The sequence below is a fragment of the Schistocerca americana genome, chromosome 11, assembly GCF_021461395.2.
Source record: "Schistocerca americana isolate TAMUIC-IGC-003095 chromosome 11, iqSchAmer2.1, whole genome shotgun sequence".
Taxonomy (NCBI): Eukaryota; Metazoa; Arthropoda; class Insecta; order Orthoptera; family Acrididae; genus Schistocerca; species Schistocerca americana.
Window position 1 is genome coordinate 153,686,047 of NC_060129.1, and position 16,519 is coordinate 153,702,565.

Sequence of the window (16,519 nt, forward strand, 5' to 3'; positions counted from 1 at the left end):
ACATTTAAAACCAGCAAGCTATGTCCAATAAATATTGCTGACATTTCGTTGTTATATTCTATTATACAAACACAGTACACAATAGCACAACTATTTACATATGCTGGACACAATAATATCCGGAGTACCAGAGGGAAGTGTGATACAACCGTTGCTATATATATATATATATATATATATATATATATATATATATGCAGATTATGCAGTTGTCTATAGCAAAGTAGTAACGCCGGAAGATGCGAGAATTTGTTGAACGACCTTCATGAATGGCACAGACTCTCGCAGTTGACCCTGAACGTAAATGAATGAAACATATTGCGCATACATAGGAAAAGGAAGCCACTACTGTACAGCTACACTGCTGATGACAAACAGGTGGGGACAGCGTCTGCCGTAAAATATGTAGGAGTAACTATCCAGAGCGACATTAAGTGGGATGACCATACAAAACAGATAGTGGGAAAAGCAGACACCAGACTCGATTAATCGGAAGAATCTTAAGGAAATGTGACTCATGCACGAAAGAAGTGGCTTATAAGGCGCTTGTTCGCCCGATTCTTGAGTATTGTTCATCTATCTGGGATCCCTGTCAGGTAGGACTGACAGAGGAGATAAGAGAAAACCCAACGAAGAGCAGCGCGTTTCGTCACGGGATCGTTTGGCTGGCGAGAGAGCGTTGCCGAGATTCTAAACAAACTCCACTGGCAGACGTTACAAGAGAGGCGTTGTGCATCACGGAGAGAGTTACAACTGAAATTTCGAGACAGCACATTTCAGGAGGATTCGGACAACGTATTACTTCCCCCTAAATACAGCTCGCGTATTGATCACACAGTGGCTGACCGACAATCATTCTTCCCACGCAGTATTCGCGAGTGGAAAAGGGTTGGAGGGATCAGACAGTGGTACTGAAAGGAGCCTCCGCCACACACAGTCACGTGGCTTGCGGAGTATGATGTAGGTGTACACAAAGAGCGGTAGAACGAATGGCGACGTGTTTGTTTCGCACTCTGGGGAGCTCTATGACGGTGTCCACAAAAGTGAACTGTGCAGGTCACGAACACGAACGAACGTTATCTGTCTCCCGAAAGCTTAGTCACGACTTTTGAGGACTGAGTATCGAGTAAAGCAGCTAGGGATGAACTTCGTGCCAGTACGCGACTGATAGGGGAGGGAATGGTGCTGCCGCGTCCACAGCGACGCCGCCAGACTGAGAGGAAGAAGTTTGGCGCAGCGAGGCAAGTCGACCATACCGCTCAGCGTCGGCACATCAAAGGAAACCTCCGTTGGTGCGCCACTGTGTTCCGAGGGCGCTTCTCGCTCCCCGTTGTTACAGACGCGCGCGCGTACACATACTGCAACACTGCCGCTCACCTCCGGTAGGAGTGTGGGAACACACATCTACATCTATACTCTGGAAACCTCCGTGAGGTGTATGGCAGAGGGTACGTCCCAAATTACCAGGTATTAGGGTTTCCATTCATGTATGGAGCACGGGAAGAATGATCGTTTCAATGCCTCTCTATGTGCAGTAACTATTCTCATCTTATCCTGGCACTGACATCGTAATTCTGTTAGAGACGGTAAAGGACCTGGCAGAGCAGCTGAACGGAGTGGACAGTGTCCTGAAAGGAGGATATAGGATGAACATCAAGAAAAGCAAAACGAGAATAATGGAATGTAGTGGAATTAAATTGGGTGATGCTGAGGGAATTAGATTAGGAAATGAGACGCTTAAATGTTGAAATGTGTGTGAAAGCTTATGGGACTTAACTACTAAGGTCATCAATCCCTAAGCTTACACACTACTTAACCTAAATTATCCTAAGGACAAACACACACACCCATGCCCAAGGGAGGACTCGAACCTCCGCCGGGACCAGCCGCACAGTCCATGACTGCAGCGCCCAATACCGCTCCGCTAATCCCACGCGGCTAAGTCGCTTAAAGTAGTAGATGAATTTTCCTATTTGGGGAGCAAAATAACTCATGATGGTCGAAGTAGAGAGGATATACAATGTACACTGGCAATGGCAAGCAAAGCGTTTTGAAGAAGAGAAATTTGTTAACATCGAGTATAGATTTAAGTGTGAGGAAGTCGTTTCTGAAAGACTATGGAGTGCAGCCATGCATAGAAGTGAAGCGTGGACGATAAATACTTTACACAAGAATAGAATGGAAGCTTTCGAATGTGGTGCTGCAGAAGAATGCTGAAGATTAGATCACATAACTAATGAGGAAGTATTGAATAGCATCGGGGAGAAGAGACATTTGTGGCACAACTTGACTAGAAGAAGGGATCGGCTGGTAGGACATGTTCTGAGGCATCAAGGGATCACCAATAGGACCATCAATAGGTTTAAGTAGTTCAAAGTCTACGGGACTGATGACCTCAGATGTTAAGTCCCATACTGCTTAAAGCCATTTTGAACTGAAAAAGGAAAGGGGGGCGGGAGGAATTAACAGTGGCAGACGGAGTATCCTCGGCGACACGCCATGAGGTGGTTTGGGCAGCGTCGACTTCCTGACAAGCAGTAAGTTATTTTTGTTACTTCCTCGCCGCAGTACTCCGTACGCTGGGGTGCGACTGAGCACATAGCAGTGCTGGCAGGCAGCTCGCCGTGTGACGTAGTCTGCCTAGAGACGCGTGGCGATAAGCGTACGAGCTGTGACGTAAGGACGGGTCGATGCGCGCAATTGGTCGACACGGCTAAGGTCGACCCCGAAATACGCGCACCGCAGCATGCCGCTGACCTCGCCTACTCCACTACTCGAAGAGGGACTCGACCGCCGGGTGAGTCGATCGTCCACAACTTTACCTGCTCCTCCACCGCAACCCCTCCCACGTGGGGTCACGTTTCCTCGTTCCCCTACCCAAAACGACTCTGCGCTCCACTGCCAGCACCGAAAGATGTTCAGAATCATATCAGAGGGGGACTGTGGTGTCCCAGAGTAAGTACCGATCAATAATGAACGTCGGTTTCGGAAGCTGTAGTTCCCCCGATACGGCGCATTACGACAGAGTAGATGAATACCTTATAATAAGAAGAGTCCCTTCTGATGCAACTGCAGATACGCATCAAGTGCTCCACTTGCCGTCGTTCGTCTGATCGCAGGCTTCATCATAGATGCGATCGCAAGAGCCAGCCGTGTTCCGAATGGACTGACAACCATTCAGAAGGCGTTGATCGACGCTACTAAGCCGGCCGGAGTGGCCGTGCGGTTCTAGGCGCTACAGCAAGGATCCGAGCGACCGCTACGGTCGCAAGTTCGAATCCTGCCTCGGGCATGGATGTGTGTGATGTCCTTAGGTTAGTTAGGTTTAATTAGTTCTAAGTTCTAGGCGACTGATGACCTCAGAAGTTAAGTCGCATAGTGCCCAGAGCCATTTGAACCATTTTGACGCTGCTAACAGTACTGGAATACACCAAAGCTTCTGATTATCGCCACACACAAAAAATCCAACTTTTTTAAGTCCCGAGAGGCCGCGGTACTGGCGAGCACTTGTGTGAAAAGCTGTTTACCAGTAAGTAGGTATCAGGAATGACCATAACATCGAACGAGGGCAGTTTACCACTTTGTAATCTACGCCTGACTTGCGGTGTTTAGAAATAAACGTAACGTTAGCTATTAAGGCTGGTGTGATAAGTGCACTTTGCACTTTGGTATACCTCGTATCGGGGAAAGCATTGGTTCTTGTTGCTTTGTGATATACTCGCCAATTTCGTTTGTACGTATAAGAGTCAAACGCCTTTTGCAATTGGAGGCAGACCAACCAATTGATGCAGGATTAATAAACTTGCCAGGAACCATGATGTGGTTAGCCATCTCGGGATTCCCCTGGTCATTCCGAACCGGAAGCCGGTGTTGCTGAGGGAATTAGATTAGGAAATGAGACGCTTAAATGTTCAAATGTGTGTGAAATCTTATGGGACTTAACTACTAAGGTCATCAGTCCCTAAGCTTACACACTATTTAACCTAAATTATCCTAAGGACAAAACACACACACTCATGCCCGAGGGAGGATTCGAACCTCCGCCGGGACCAGCCGCACAGTCCATGACTACAGCGCCCAAGACCGCTCCATGTCTGAGGCAGGTTTCGAACCTGCGACCGTAGCGGTCGCTCGGCTCCTTGCTCTAGCGCCTAGAACCGCACGGCCACTCTGGCCGGCTTAGTAGCGTCGATGAACGCCTTCTGAATGGTTGTCAGTCCATTCGGAACACGGCTGGCTCTTGCGATCGCATCTATGATGAAGCTTGCGATCAGACGAACGACGGCAAGTGCAGCACTTGATGCGTATCTGCAGTTGGATCAGAAGGGACTCTTCTTGTTATAAGGTATTCATCTACTCTGTCGTAATACGCCGTATCGGGGAAACTACAGCTTTCGAAACCTACGTTCATTAGGATTATTTGCTCGTTTCGTAGTAGAGATTGAGCCCTTTTACTTTGCAACTGTAATAGTCAGAAGACCCCTCTGATGAGGAAAAGTAGCCGCGTACCCCTGCGGAATGCGGGATTAACCACTACATGTTACGAAGCTACATGCGGACGAATATTGACCAATTTCACATCGACGTTTATTGCATACGATAGATGGTTGATTGTATCGCCATGGCAACGCACGCGGCAACGGCTTGTACACAATATTATTCCTTACATCGATGGTTCCCAACCTTTTCTTAGACCATTACCCTCGAGTGCAATCAGACGTTACCTACTACCCCTGCTCCCTCCCCCACGCCGCGCGGGGTAACAGCACAGTCTCAGGCGCATTGTCACGATTCGCGCGGCTCCTCCCCCCACCCCCGTCTCCCGACGGAGATTCGAGTCCTCCCTCGGGCATGGGTGCGTGCGTTGTGCTTCGCGTAAGTTAGATTAAGTAGTGTGTAAGCTTAGGGACCGACGACCTTGCTCCCACAGGATCTTACCACTAATTTCCAGGTTCCCTCCCCCACTTTAGCACCTAACTAAACTGTAAAATGAAAGACTTTTATTGGAACATTTATTACTTTTAAATTGATGAAAGATGAATGGTATTTAGTTTGCGTGTGCGTGTATGTGTTAGAATGCATGACGAAGGTATTCGTGGTGCACTGCAAGTGCTACTCACGGCTCCTTTTCAGATGAAAAGCTAACAATCCACACTGGGGGTAGACACTTGTTACAATACATACTCCCCTGCGTTACTCTTCTACGCCGCGTCACTTAGTTGGTTTTCACACTGCAACCCCGTTTAAAATCAACCACATTAAAATGTGTGCGCTACACTTACTGTTCGTTTATCACTTGATGGCTGCACTCCTTACTTCTGAACTGGCTGAAGTTGGAAGACTTCAGGCTGTCTATGCTTTGGGTCTGCCCACAGCCAGTAGTAGTAATAATGTGGTTAGCACTATGGCATGTAGTTACTGCTGTGTTATGCTGTCATTAAGTAATTTATCTGTTTCGGAGCGATAAATGAAGCAGTTTGCAGACTACTCCAGGTTCAAATGGCTCTGAGCACTATGTGACTTAACATCTGAGGTCATCAGTCCCCTAGAACTTCTAACTACTGAAACCTAACTAACCTAAGGACGTCACACACATCCATGCCCGAGGCAGGATTGGAACCGGCGACCGTAGCGGTCGCGCGGTTCCAGACTGAAGCGCCTACAACCGCTCGTCCACATCGGCCGGCACTACTCCAGGTATTATCTGCAACTTGGAGAAGGCATTTTCTTGAGATATTTAGCATTTGTTACGTATATGTCTCACTCTGATCTACTGGATACAGCACAATACATGTGCATATTGGGTGGGCTATGTGAGGAACCTTTAAAGTGCACGGCATTAATGCTACTAGTTGAGAAAAAGTAATTATTGATATATAATCAGTTTCAGAGTGTTACAAAATTGTGATAAGTAATGAGCTTTTCAAAATAATTTAGTTTGGTGACTGAAACAGAACCGAATCGTTTAATTTTTACTCTTCAGAAAATTCCGTTTTACCCCTCAGGGATAATTACCCCCCAGGTTGGGAACCACTGACTTAAGTAGACTGGTCAGAATCGAACGGAACACTTTCGGTGTAAGAACATGGGCTTCGTTCCAGACCTCGACTTCCAAACGTGCAACCTTCTCTGGTTGCTTATCTCGACGAAGAATTGGTAGCCATTCCTCCACTGCCGTCCAGACACCTCACTGAAAGTGTACCTCGGCAGAGTCGAAGCCGCCATGAAGGTAAAGTGATTTAAAAACTAACCTCCTGTATCAGGCGGCCGCACATGCCACGCGGGCGATATGATGACGTCGTCTTATCTCGACAATCAGGTCAGGGCTATCCGAAGGACCTCTCCAAATTACACCGCTGACACTTTGTCTCGTAGCTACAGCCAATCCTGAGTGCAGCTTACAGTTTTATTACTCTTTTCTGCTTCGCTTTGCCCTCAACACTGCACTGTGGATCACTGGATAGCGTGCCGCCTGCTCGGATGAATAACATTTCTCGTTACACCATATCGATCGTGGTCTCCAGGTATGCCGTCATCGAAGCGAGCGGCTGCTCGATACGTGCGCGACGCCACAGGTGCAGAACTTTTCCTGCCCCGCAGCCGTCAGTTGCCTGTAATATTACACTGAAGAGCCAAACAAACTCATACACCTACATAATATCGTACAGGGCCCTGGAGAGCACGCAGAAGCGCCATGGACTCAACTAATTTCTGAAGTAGGGCTGGAGGGAATTCACCATGAATCCTGTCCGTAAGAGTACGAACAGCACGTAGCAAGGCATCCCAAATATGTTCAATAATGTTTCTGTCTGGGGAGTTCGGTGGCCAGCGGAGGTCTTTAAAACCAGAAGAGTGTTCCTGGAGCTACTCTGTAGCAATCCTGGATGTTTGGGGTGTCGCGTTGCCCTGCTGGAATTCCCCAAGTCCGTCGGAATGCACAATGGACACGAATGCATGCAGGTGATCAGACAGGATCCTTACGCACGTGTCACTGGTCACAGTCGTATTTAGACGTGTTAGGGGTCCCATATCGCTCCAACTGCACACACCCCACATCTTTACAGAGTCTCCTCGAGCTTGAACAGTCCCCTGCTGACCTGTACAGCGCATGGATTTATGAGGTTGTCTCCATAGCCATACACGTCCCTTTGCTCGATACAATTCGAAACTAGATTCATCCCGACCGGTCGCTGTGACGGTCGGTTCTACGCGCTTCATTCTGGAACGGCGCTGCTGTTACGGTCGCAGGTTCGAATCCTGCCTAGGGCATGGATGTGTGTGATGTCCTTCGGTTAATTAGGTTTAAGTAGTTCTCAGGTCTAGGGGACTGATGGCCTCGGATGTTAAGTCCCATAGTGCTCAGAGCCATTTGAACCACTGCTGTTCCTCTAAAACAAATAGTACGTCTTTTGTGCATCCACACCACGACATATCACCATCAAACAATACGTATAAACCGACATTCATCTAAATCATTGCTCTGTGAAGCGTGTGAAGGGTGATTACACAGCTCTCTGCGAGCTACTATGGGCCGTATTTTAGACGCATTAGCTTTTGACAGAGTTGACCAGGCTACTCTCTACAATCCTGAAGACAGCAGGGATAAGGTAAGGTTATCTACTGCTCATACAGAAAAGAGGCTCCAGTTCTAAGAATTGACAAACGTGAAAGACAAGGAGTAACTGACAAGGAAGTGAGACAGGCTTGTAGCCTATCGCCGATGTTAGTCTGTACGTTGAACAAGCAGTAAACCAGGGAGAAATTTGGAAATGAGACTAAAGTTAAGAGGGAAGAAAAAGCAACTTCGAGTTTGGCTGATGGCGTAAATTGATGTTATAACATGAACATAAAGAAAAGAAAAGGAAGGGAAGTTGAATGTAGTCGCAATATATCAGGCGAGACTGAGGGAATTAGATTAGGAAATGAGACACTAAAATAAATAGAAGAATTCCGCTATTTGCGCAGCAAGTGCAGAGTGGCCACGGCAGAAAAGCATTTCCGAAGATCAGAAATTTATTTAACATTGAATTTATATTTAAGTGTTTGCAAGTCTTCCCTGAAGTTATTTGTACGGAGTGTAGCGTTGTACGGGTGCGAAACGTGGATGATGAAACAGTTCAGACAATAAGGGAATAGCAGCATCTGAAATCTGGTGATATAAAAGAATGCCGAAGAGCAGTTGGTTATGTTGCGCAGCTAATGGCGTGGTGGAGAATGCAACTGCGGAGAAACGAAATTTCTGGCTTAACTTGATGTGGTTGGTTTGAAAAATCTAAGAAAAGGACGATGTTAATTACAGGGCTTGCATGCAGTCCTGATCATTTGTATCTAGGTCGTCACACAATAATGAATCAGACTGACAGAATACAAGTACACGATTTGTACATAGTGGAATGGTCAAACTAAAAAATTCTCTCCCTCCGAACAGGCCTCGGAAGGTTCAACGGCACCGACCGGCCGCCGTGTCATCCTCAAGACACAATTGCCTCACAAGGGCCGAGTGGTCCTCCGCCAACAGCGCTCGGCAGACGGGGCGGTCACCCATACAAGTGCTAGCCACGCCCGAGAGTGCTTAACTTCGGTGATCTGATAGAAACCAGTGTAACTTGTTCGACAAACACTAGTAGCTTTAATAAAGTGCAATACAGCTATTGTACCAAATCATGAATTACAAAAACCTGTAGTTCATCGCCTCCTAAGAACAACGGAGAAATCTTGATACATCAACGGAGCCTGGTACAAAAGAAGTGGGAAACAATACGTACGTCATTGATCGTAACTGATCGACATCAGACTAGCTACATTTCTTTTTCGCTGCGCGGGCGTCATTATTGATTGAATTCAAGAGCTGTAAACTCAAGTTGGTAGTTTGACACAATACAGTAAGTACAGTTAGAAGCTGTGTACATGCACAGAGGCAGATTTAACTCACAGCGCGCAAATTACTCGGAGTATATTCATCCAATCTTTGAGAAAGACGGTGCTCTGCGACTTCCCACCAACTTTACAGATGGTTTCAAACCTCTTCGAAATTACTACTCACTGACACCAACAACATAATGGTGAGAGGAACCCTGTTTATCGCTTATTATAGTTTAGTTTCAGGTATGTCGTTTTAATTTACTACTTCTTCGCTGCTAACTCTACTCGCAACATATTTCGCTGACAGTATTCACACATAACACTGAACGTACCTGCAAACTTGTATCATTCTACAGGAGTTCGATTCTTTAAGGAACTGTTTGTAATTACGGTTGTTACTACATTATAGTTGATACATTAAAGTCTTACTGTTACGTAAGAAACAACTTCTTAAGGCGCAAGGTTTAACCTTAAGCAGCCGTTTGCTTCTGCGATACGATACAGAGGCAGTAGGCAACACTATAAGCGAAAAATACGCGTAAAAAAAAAGTGAAGGTGAAATGTCTAAATGAAACGTGCTTGAGAAAGCCGAAAATCGGACATACTGGTGTAAACAGGACAACTAGGTGCAATTCCAGAGCGACACTCGTATATATAACGCAAATAAAACAAATTTAACCTTTAGTATATATAAATCTAAATATGAACGCATCATCGAGCGTCACGGAAATGTGAAAAACTTGAACAGACTCTTGAAGATACCTGCAAATTATCCCGCGACGGCCTATGGACGAAATTTGGTTTCTTAAATTCCCCTTACTGTAAAAACCGAATGTATTTCTGTTTACTCAACATGTTCCGAGACACAATTATCAGTTTTTGTGGGTCTCGGAATTTATTTCTGTAACTTCATTAATAGTGAAAGTAGGTTTCTACAGATCGCTTTGTTTTTATGTCGCGCCTGTAAGAGGAAGTGGAGAATACTGTATATAATTACAACAGAAAAAGATAAAACAGCAACGATCCACAATAAGACGGAAAAAATGACATGCGGTGAAACTATGAACTTTCAAAATTTATGTGGTTTCAGAAATAAATGAAGACTCGCGAAAGATAACAAACACATAGGTGTCAAAACATGTTTGAGTTAACAATAAAAAAAAAAAAAAAAAAAAAAAGAAACGTCAATAGGAGCTTCCAGCTTGAACACGATGATTACTGATGTACATTTCAGTAACCATTATTAAGATAGGAATCTTGACGTGTTCTTCAACCTGCCCTAGGGACCGTGAGGACAAAATCACGGGCAGTGCCATTTAAGAAGTCGTTTTTTTTTTTCCCGCTCCACACGCAGTGGAATGGGAAGAAAATCCACACGCTAAGTACCCGCTGGCACGCAATTCATGGTGGTATGCCCAGTAAATATGGAGGTAGCAGATTCAAAACGTAATCTTAACTCAAGACTTTGACCTTTTTGCCTGCGTGGAATTTGCGCCGCGACTGCACAACTTTCGCGAGGTGTTACGTCATCCGCAGGAGCCTACGTAACACAATTTCCGCCCACGACTGCAATTTTCAGCCCGAGGGCGGGGAGGCAAGGGAAAAAGATGAGACGACAATTATCTGATGCACAGCGAAATGGGGGGGGGGGGGGGCGGTTGCGTAGCAGATCCACACAAGGACAAGGCTCTGCCGGCAGCCTTTAAACGTCCGTGACCTAGGACGACATGCGCCGACATATGGTACGTTCCGCAGGACACGATGTGGGGCCGTCCGAGCCGAAAAGCCGCACAAAAAGCGTGTCGCAGCACGCGACCTAGACAGCAAAAAAAAAAGTAAAATAAACCGAAGCCGCCGAAAGCAGCGCCAGTTGGCACACTTCTCGCCTCTATTGAGACACCTGACTGTCGCCACGGCGCTAGCGGCGGCGCACGGCTATTCCTGAGAGAAATAAAAATGGTCGCCCGACACGGCTACAACGCACAGCTGTTACACACCGTTCACGCATCAAACTAGTCAGCTGTAACATTACCTTGCCTGCTATTCGAACTGAATACGCAAAGAGCGACTAAGCAAAAATGTCGCTAAACGTGGCCAGACGAAACAGCTGTTACACGAGATTCGCGTATCAAACAATCCTGCGACGGTTTTCTTTGAAATACAGCAACACCGCAAGATATACTTCACTGACAGCTCCCTTTGTGCTCTCAAAGAAAACTGCGAACGTTGATCCCGAAACGAATTTTAACAGGGATATTCTCATGCATTGCTCTTCCTGATAGAAACGAACTTAAGGACGAAGCTGTTCGTGTATTAAACAAGTGCGTAACAATACTCTCTCGACTGTTATACGTGAGAGACATGAAATACAAAGCAGAAAAAGAAGTTGTTCAATACGGCTATAAGACACAGTTGTTATTCTACAGTAGATTCACGTATCAACGTCAGCGCCAAATTCTCTGAAACATACCAAAAATCCAATACATACATCACCACGTCATTAACGAAACTTGCATATCGCGAATAAGATTTGACCGTAGGGAGGAGAGGGAAGAGAGACGACAATATCTATCGCACAGGTATCAGGACAACTTAACGAAAAATAATGCGCTAATTTTGCTGACACGGTTTAAACACTTAGACGCACGGGATGCAGATAGTTTTTTACAAAACACACCGAATTCACGAGAACGTCAACAGCAGAAGAACGCACGCACAAAACTGGGCAGCAGTTACTAATCATACTTGTCAGGCGGAGCAAATATCCTTTTCCAGAGCACGATCATTACAACACACACACACACACACACACACACACACACAGTGTCACCTGCAGAAATACTAATAATGAGACTACAAAACCCAAATACTTAATAGTACACAAAATACGGTGCCACTTCTTTTACCTTCAGCGCCGTCGTAGAAGTCACCGCTGAAGAACATCAAAAACTTCACTTATCCCGGGGTACTCCAACACGTCCCCCGGGGTTGCGAAACACACACACTCACACTTTTTTTTTACTCTCGGATGTTTTTTTTTTACTATTTTGAATCTTCCTGTGCCACTTTCTTCGGACACTTATCTTTCTTCGGTTCTTTACACTGTGGTGCGCACAATACGTGTTTCCGCCTCGTCGGACAGTGATTTCGCGACGGCAGAAAGCGGCTCGCGGAACCCGTCTGGTTTGTTAACGTGGCAGCCGCGTTGCTAGGTTATAAGATCGTCCACACGGCACACGTAAGCAGCACGCGAGCTAGCAGCCGGGCCGAGCCAGCGGCGCCGGGAGGGGAGCGGAGGCGTCCAATAGCGCGCGGCTACGAGCACGGGGGGAAGCGGAATTAAGCGCCGCTCGGCGCTAAGCTGCGGTCCCGGGACTCACCGCCTTCTAGCGTACCTGCGCCTCCCTTCCAGCAAACCTGTCTACTCACCACAAGAGCGTCCACGTGAGCCACGTAACACTCGGAAATAAACCTACTACTGCGCTTTTTTTTGTTTTCCATTTGGGTTCTGCCGCAATTGTAAGCGTAATCGGCGAAATGATTTTCTGTTTAAACAAATCGGACACCGCCTTCTAAAAAACGAGCTGTCTTCCAAATCACAGAAGGAAGGCAGAATACGAAAACTGTCGGATATTCTTGAGCAGCATCGGCAACAATCACACTGGCGGAAGTTGCAGCAGCGGCCCGACCTCAATGGAAGTAATATTAAGCTGACAAAAAGTAAACGATGTCTAAGAACGTAAATTAAACATATACAATGATGGGCAGCACGAATGGTGGTAGGTATGCTTGCCTTACGCAACTGCGTGTATCAACTCGTACGGAACGAAATGATTTGACATAAAGGGTCTAATGTGCCCCAGGCAAGAAGCAGATTTCGCTTTGTTGGGAGATATATGGAAAAGGGAACCTACATCGGAGACAGCTCACAAATTACTAGTACGTCCCATTTTAGAACGGTAGTTCGTAATTTCAAGTGTTGTTTTAGCACGAGTCGCGCAATTTCTTCGTCGCTGTGTTACTGAACATGTCTGAAAAGCTTCTGTACAGTGTTTGTTAGCTCTCGGCTGTCAAAAATGTTCCACGTGTTTTCACAGTACCGGCTATTATCTATTTTTTGTAATATTGGATCAGTGAATTTGCATTAATGTTTACATAAGAAAAAGACGCAGCAAAGGTTTAGAAATGTTAAAAATACGGCTTTCGGTTAGTCTGCTACGCTTGACGCAAGTGTTTACGAGCGCTATAAGCGTCTCCGAGGCCAGCAAGACGTTGAAGATGAGCACCTTAGGAACCCCAGCACATCATCAAGACATAAAATCGTGGAAAAAACTGTAGGAAATGGTTGTGAAGTTCGCCGAATCACAATCAGAAAAGTCGCTGATGATGTTGGCATAACAACTGACGCATGTCCTGAAATTTTTTCGCATGTTTACGGTATGAAACGTGTGACAGCAAAACTGGTTCAAAAATTGTTGAGTTTCAAGCGAAACCATCTGCGAATGGGGGTTGCTCCGGAATCGCTGAGATCGAGTGAACAACGATGCATAATTAATGCACCGTGTGATATCATGCGTACGCAGACATTAAGCAGAAACTAAGGCTCTATTCTCCATGTAGATACCTTCTAGATCGCTAATGCTGCCTTCACACGGAGCTACTCAGAAGCGCTTCCACTGACAAAGCATTGCTTTAAAACAGGAGTTTCCATCCTTTTAGCTTACGTGCGCCACATAGGGAAGAAGAATGTTTTCGGGTCGCACATGATCTACTTGACACCAACAATAACCGCTAAAAAAAAAAAAGGAGAGGGAGAGAGAGAGAGAGAGAGAGAGAGAGAGAGAGAGAGAGAGAGAGAGAGAGAGAGAGAGACGGTCTAATGAGAGAATAGCATCGTCTGGTGGGAATTCCAGATTGAAAATAATCAATTTATCATTACAATGTATAAACGGAATTTCATCTTTTTATTTTTTACCGACCGTGTGACATACTTCTTGGGACGCATTTATACTTGCTTCGGCCTCATGCGGCCCGCGAGTTGGACAACCCTGCTTTAAATGGACGCGCTTTTGTGGTGACTTATTGGGGCCGCTGCTCTGTTATTTGGTGGCACGGTCGTGAGGTCATACTGTTGACTAGAGGGGGAAGTCAATAGAGATGATTTCATTTGTGAAGCTGGGAAAACATCCATCGATATGCAACATGGCCTGTGAAGAGTATTCGGGTAAACCGCAGAAAATTAAAGTTTTCACCGGACGTTGGAGGCAAACGTTCTTCACAGATGACGACAGATGGTGAGAGTCACTCACTCTGTTGACATCTCATAGAACACTCAACTACTCAAAGAGTCTTCAAATCTGTATATGTCTTGCTCACGAACAAAAGTGTGCAACACACAGCAAGTTTTTTTGTTTTATTTTTTGTAATACCTTCAGAAAATTCCAAGGATACATCAGAAGCCGACAAAAAAACATTAGAAGCTGAGCAAAAAAACTGCAGTCTAGCAAGAAGGCCAAAAATACACTCAATATATCTTCTAGCCCTACAGAGACCATATCTGAAAACTCCTTGAAGAAAAAAAAAATTGTCTCCGTGTTAGGGCAGTAAGAAAGATGACATACCGAAACGTTGATCGCCAACGATTTTATGGGAAGTAATCAAAAACTTCATAAATCAGCCTGCTTTGAGGAAATTTAATTTCACTGGCAATTAATTTACGGTGAAACAATGAACCCTTGAACACAGACCAACGTGGCCATCTTCTATTTGGTCTATCGTCAATTTGCTGTGGTACGAATCACACATGGCCAGCAACTATACTGAGAAAACGTGGTCAGAATGCGACGTGTGTTCAAAAATGCCGGCCGCTGTGGCCGAGCGGTTCTAGGCGCTTCAGTCTGGAACCGCGCGACCACTACGGTCGCAAGTTCGAATCCTGCCTCGGGCATGGATGTATGTGATGTCCTTAGGTTAGTTAGGTTTAAGTAGTTCTAAGTTCTAGGGGACTGATGACCTCAGAAGTTAAGTCCCATAGTGCTCACAGCCATTTGAACCATTTTTTTCCTCACAGATTGTGAGCCGAATGTCTTTCTGGTCTTGATTTGTGGGTAGTGGGACGAACTTGGCGGCAACACGATGCATTCCATGTTGCTGTCTCAGGATTTCACGGCATGATCGAACCGAAATGTTAAATTCTTCTGCAGTCTCTCGGACAGTCAGTCTTCGATTGGCACGCACCATTTCGTTGACGTTCCTGATACGAGCGTCGTCGGTACACGTCGAAGGGCATCCTGATGGACGGTATTCCTTAACTTCCGTCCGGCCATTTTCAAACCGTGTGAACCATTCTCAACACCGAGTAGGCTTAAGCATCCATCAGCGCTGGCTTCCTGCATCATTTGGTGTGTCTCTGAAAAGGTTTTCCTGAGTTTCACCAAAATTTAATATAGACGCGTTCCTTCTCAAACTCTGCCATCTCGAAATTCGGAAACAGTGCGACACAAAGTTCTACTCAATGCAGCAGTGAACAATAACTAACAGACATACAAAAATGAAACTTGAGGCAGTTACACGTTAAACGCGGCCGTGTGCATGGATGTCTCCCGCATTTTGTTCCAACGCACCACTGGCGTGAAATTACGGATGTTGTGGTATATTTCGAACAGACTTCGTGGAGTGTCCCACAGTCACTAGATGACACGACCGTTCTTCCTTCGATGAATGGCCTCTTCTTGATTTCGTTGTTCAGTAATACGAGGGCTACCCACAAAGTACATTACGTTTTCGTTTGTGTCCGTTAGGGGCGGGGCTAGCGCGCTCATCTTGGTGTCATGGCATTCCGCCGCTCAGTCGCATCCTGCCGTGCTAGTGAGAGGTTCGTGCTGTACTCTGTTGAGTTACTGTGACGGTTTGAAATGTCAGCGTTAATTGAAAATGCCGCGAAGTGTGAAGTGCGTGCTGTAATAAGGTTTATGACTGCAAAAAACTGTACACCGATAGAAATCTATCGGCAGCTTTGTGAAGTGTATGGGAACAACATAATCACTGAAGGTGGAGAGCGTCAATGGGTCATAAAATTTAAAAATGGCCGAACTGACGTTCACGGCGAAGAGCGAAGTGGAAGACCCAGCATAGTGACTGCCGAACATGTCGAAAAAGTCGATGCCGCGGTCCGTGAAAACCGTAATTTCACAGTAACGGAAGTCTCTACGAGTTTTCCACAAATTTCACGAAGTTTGTTGCACGAAATCATTAGCGAAAAGCTCGGTTACCACAAGTTTTGTGCAAGATGGATACCAAAAATCTTGACAGAGATTCACAAAAATCAGCGAGTGGCTGCAGCGTTAACGTTTTTGGACGCTTACGAGAAAGATGGCCACTCATTACTCGATCGCATCGTTACTGGTGACGAAACATGGGTTAAGCGTGTGAACTGCGAGACAAAATTGCAGTCAATGCAGTGGGGGCACACAAATTCCCCCCCAAAACCCAAGAAATGCATGGAGACAATGTCGGCAAGGAAGGTGATGGCGACTGTCTTTTGGGACAGAAAAGATGTGATTATTGTGGATTTCCTGGAAAGAGGCACTACAATAAACTCTCAAAGGTATTGCCAAACTCTGCACAACCTCAGGAGAGCAATACAAAACAAGCGCAG

General features: G+C 45.8%; 1 protein-coding gene across 9 annotated transcripts in view; it reads right to left on the reverse strand.

The window, feature by feature from the left end:
• The window catches only part of LOC124554092 (eukaryotic translation initiation factor 4 gamma 1-like), a 656,327-nt gene that overhangs the window by 507,954 nt on the left and 131,854 nt on the right, over positions 1–16,519 (reverse strand). Inside the window, exon 1 of one of the 9 annotated variants that reach the window (XM_047128154.1) lies at positions 11,769–12,060. The exons of the other annotated variants lie outside the window; for them this stretch is intronic. Within the exon in view, the coding sequence (XP_046984110.1) occupies positions 11,769–11,805 (37 nt within the window). The 5' untranslated portion in view covers positions 11,806–12,060. Of the gene's footprint in view, positions 1–11,768; positions 12,061–16,519 lie in introns of those variants that run through there. 9 annotated transcript variants of the gene reach the window in all.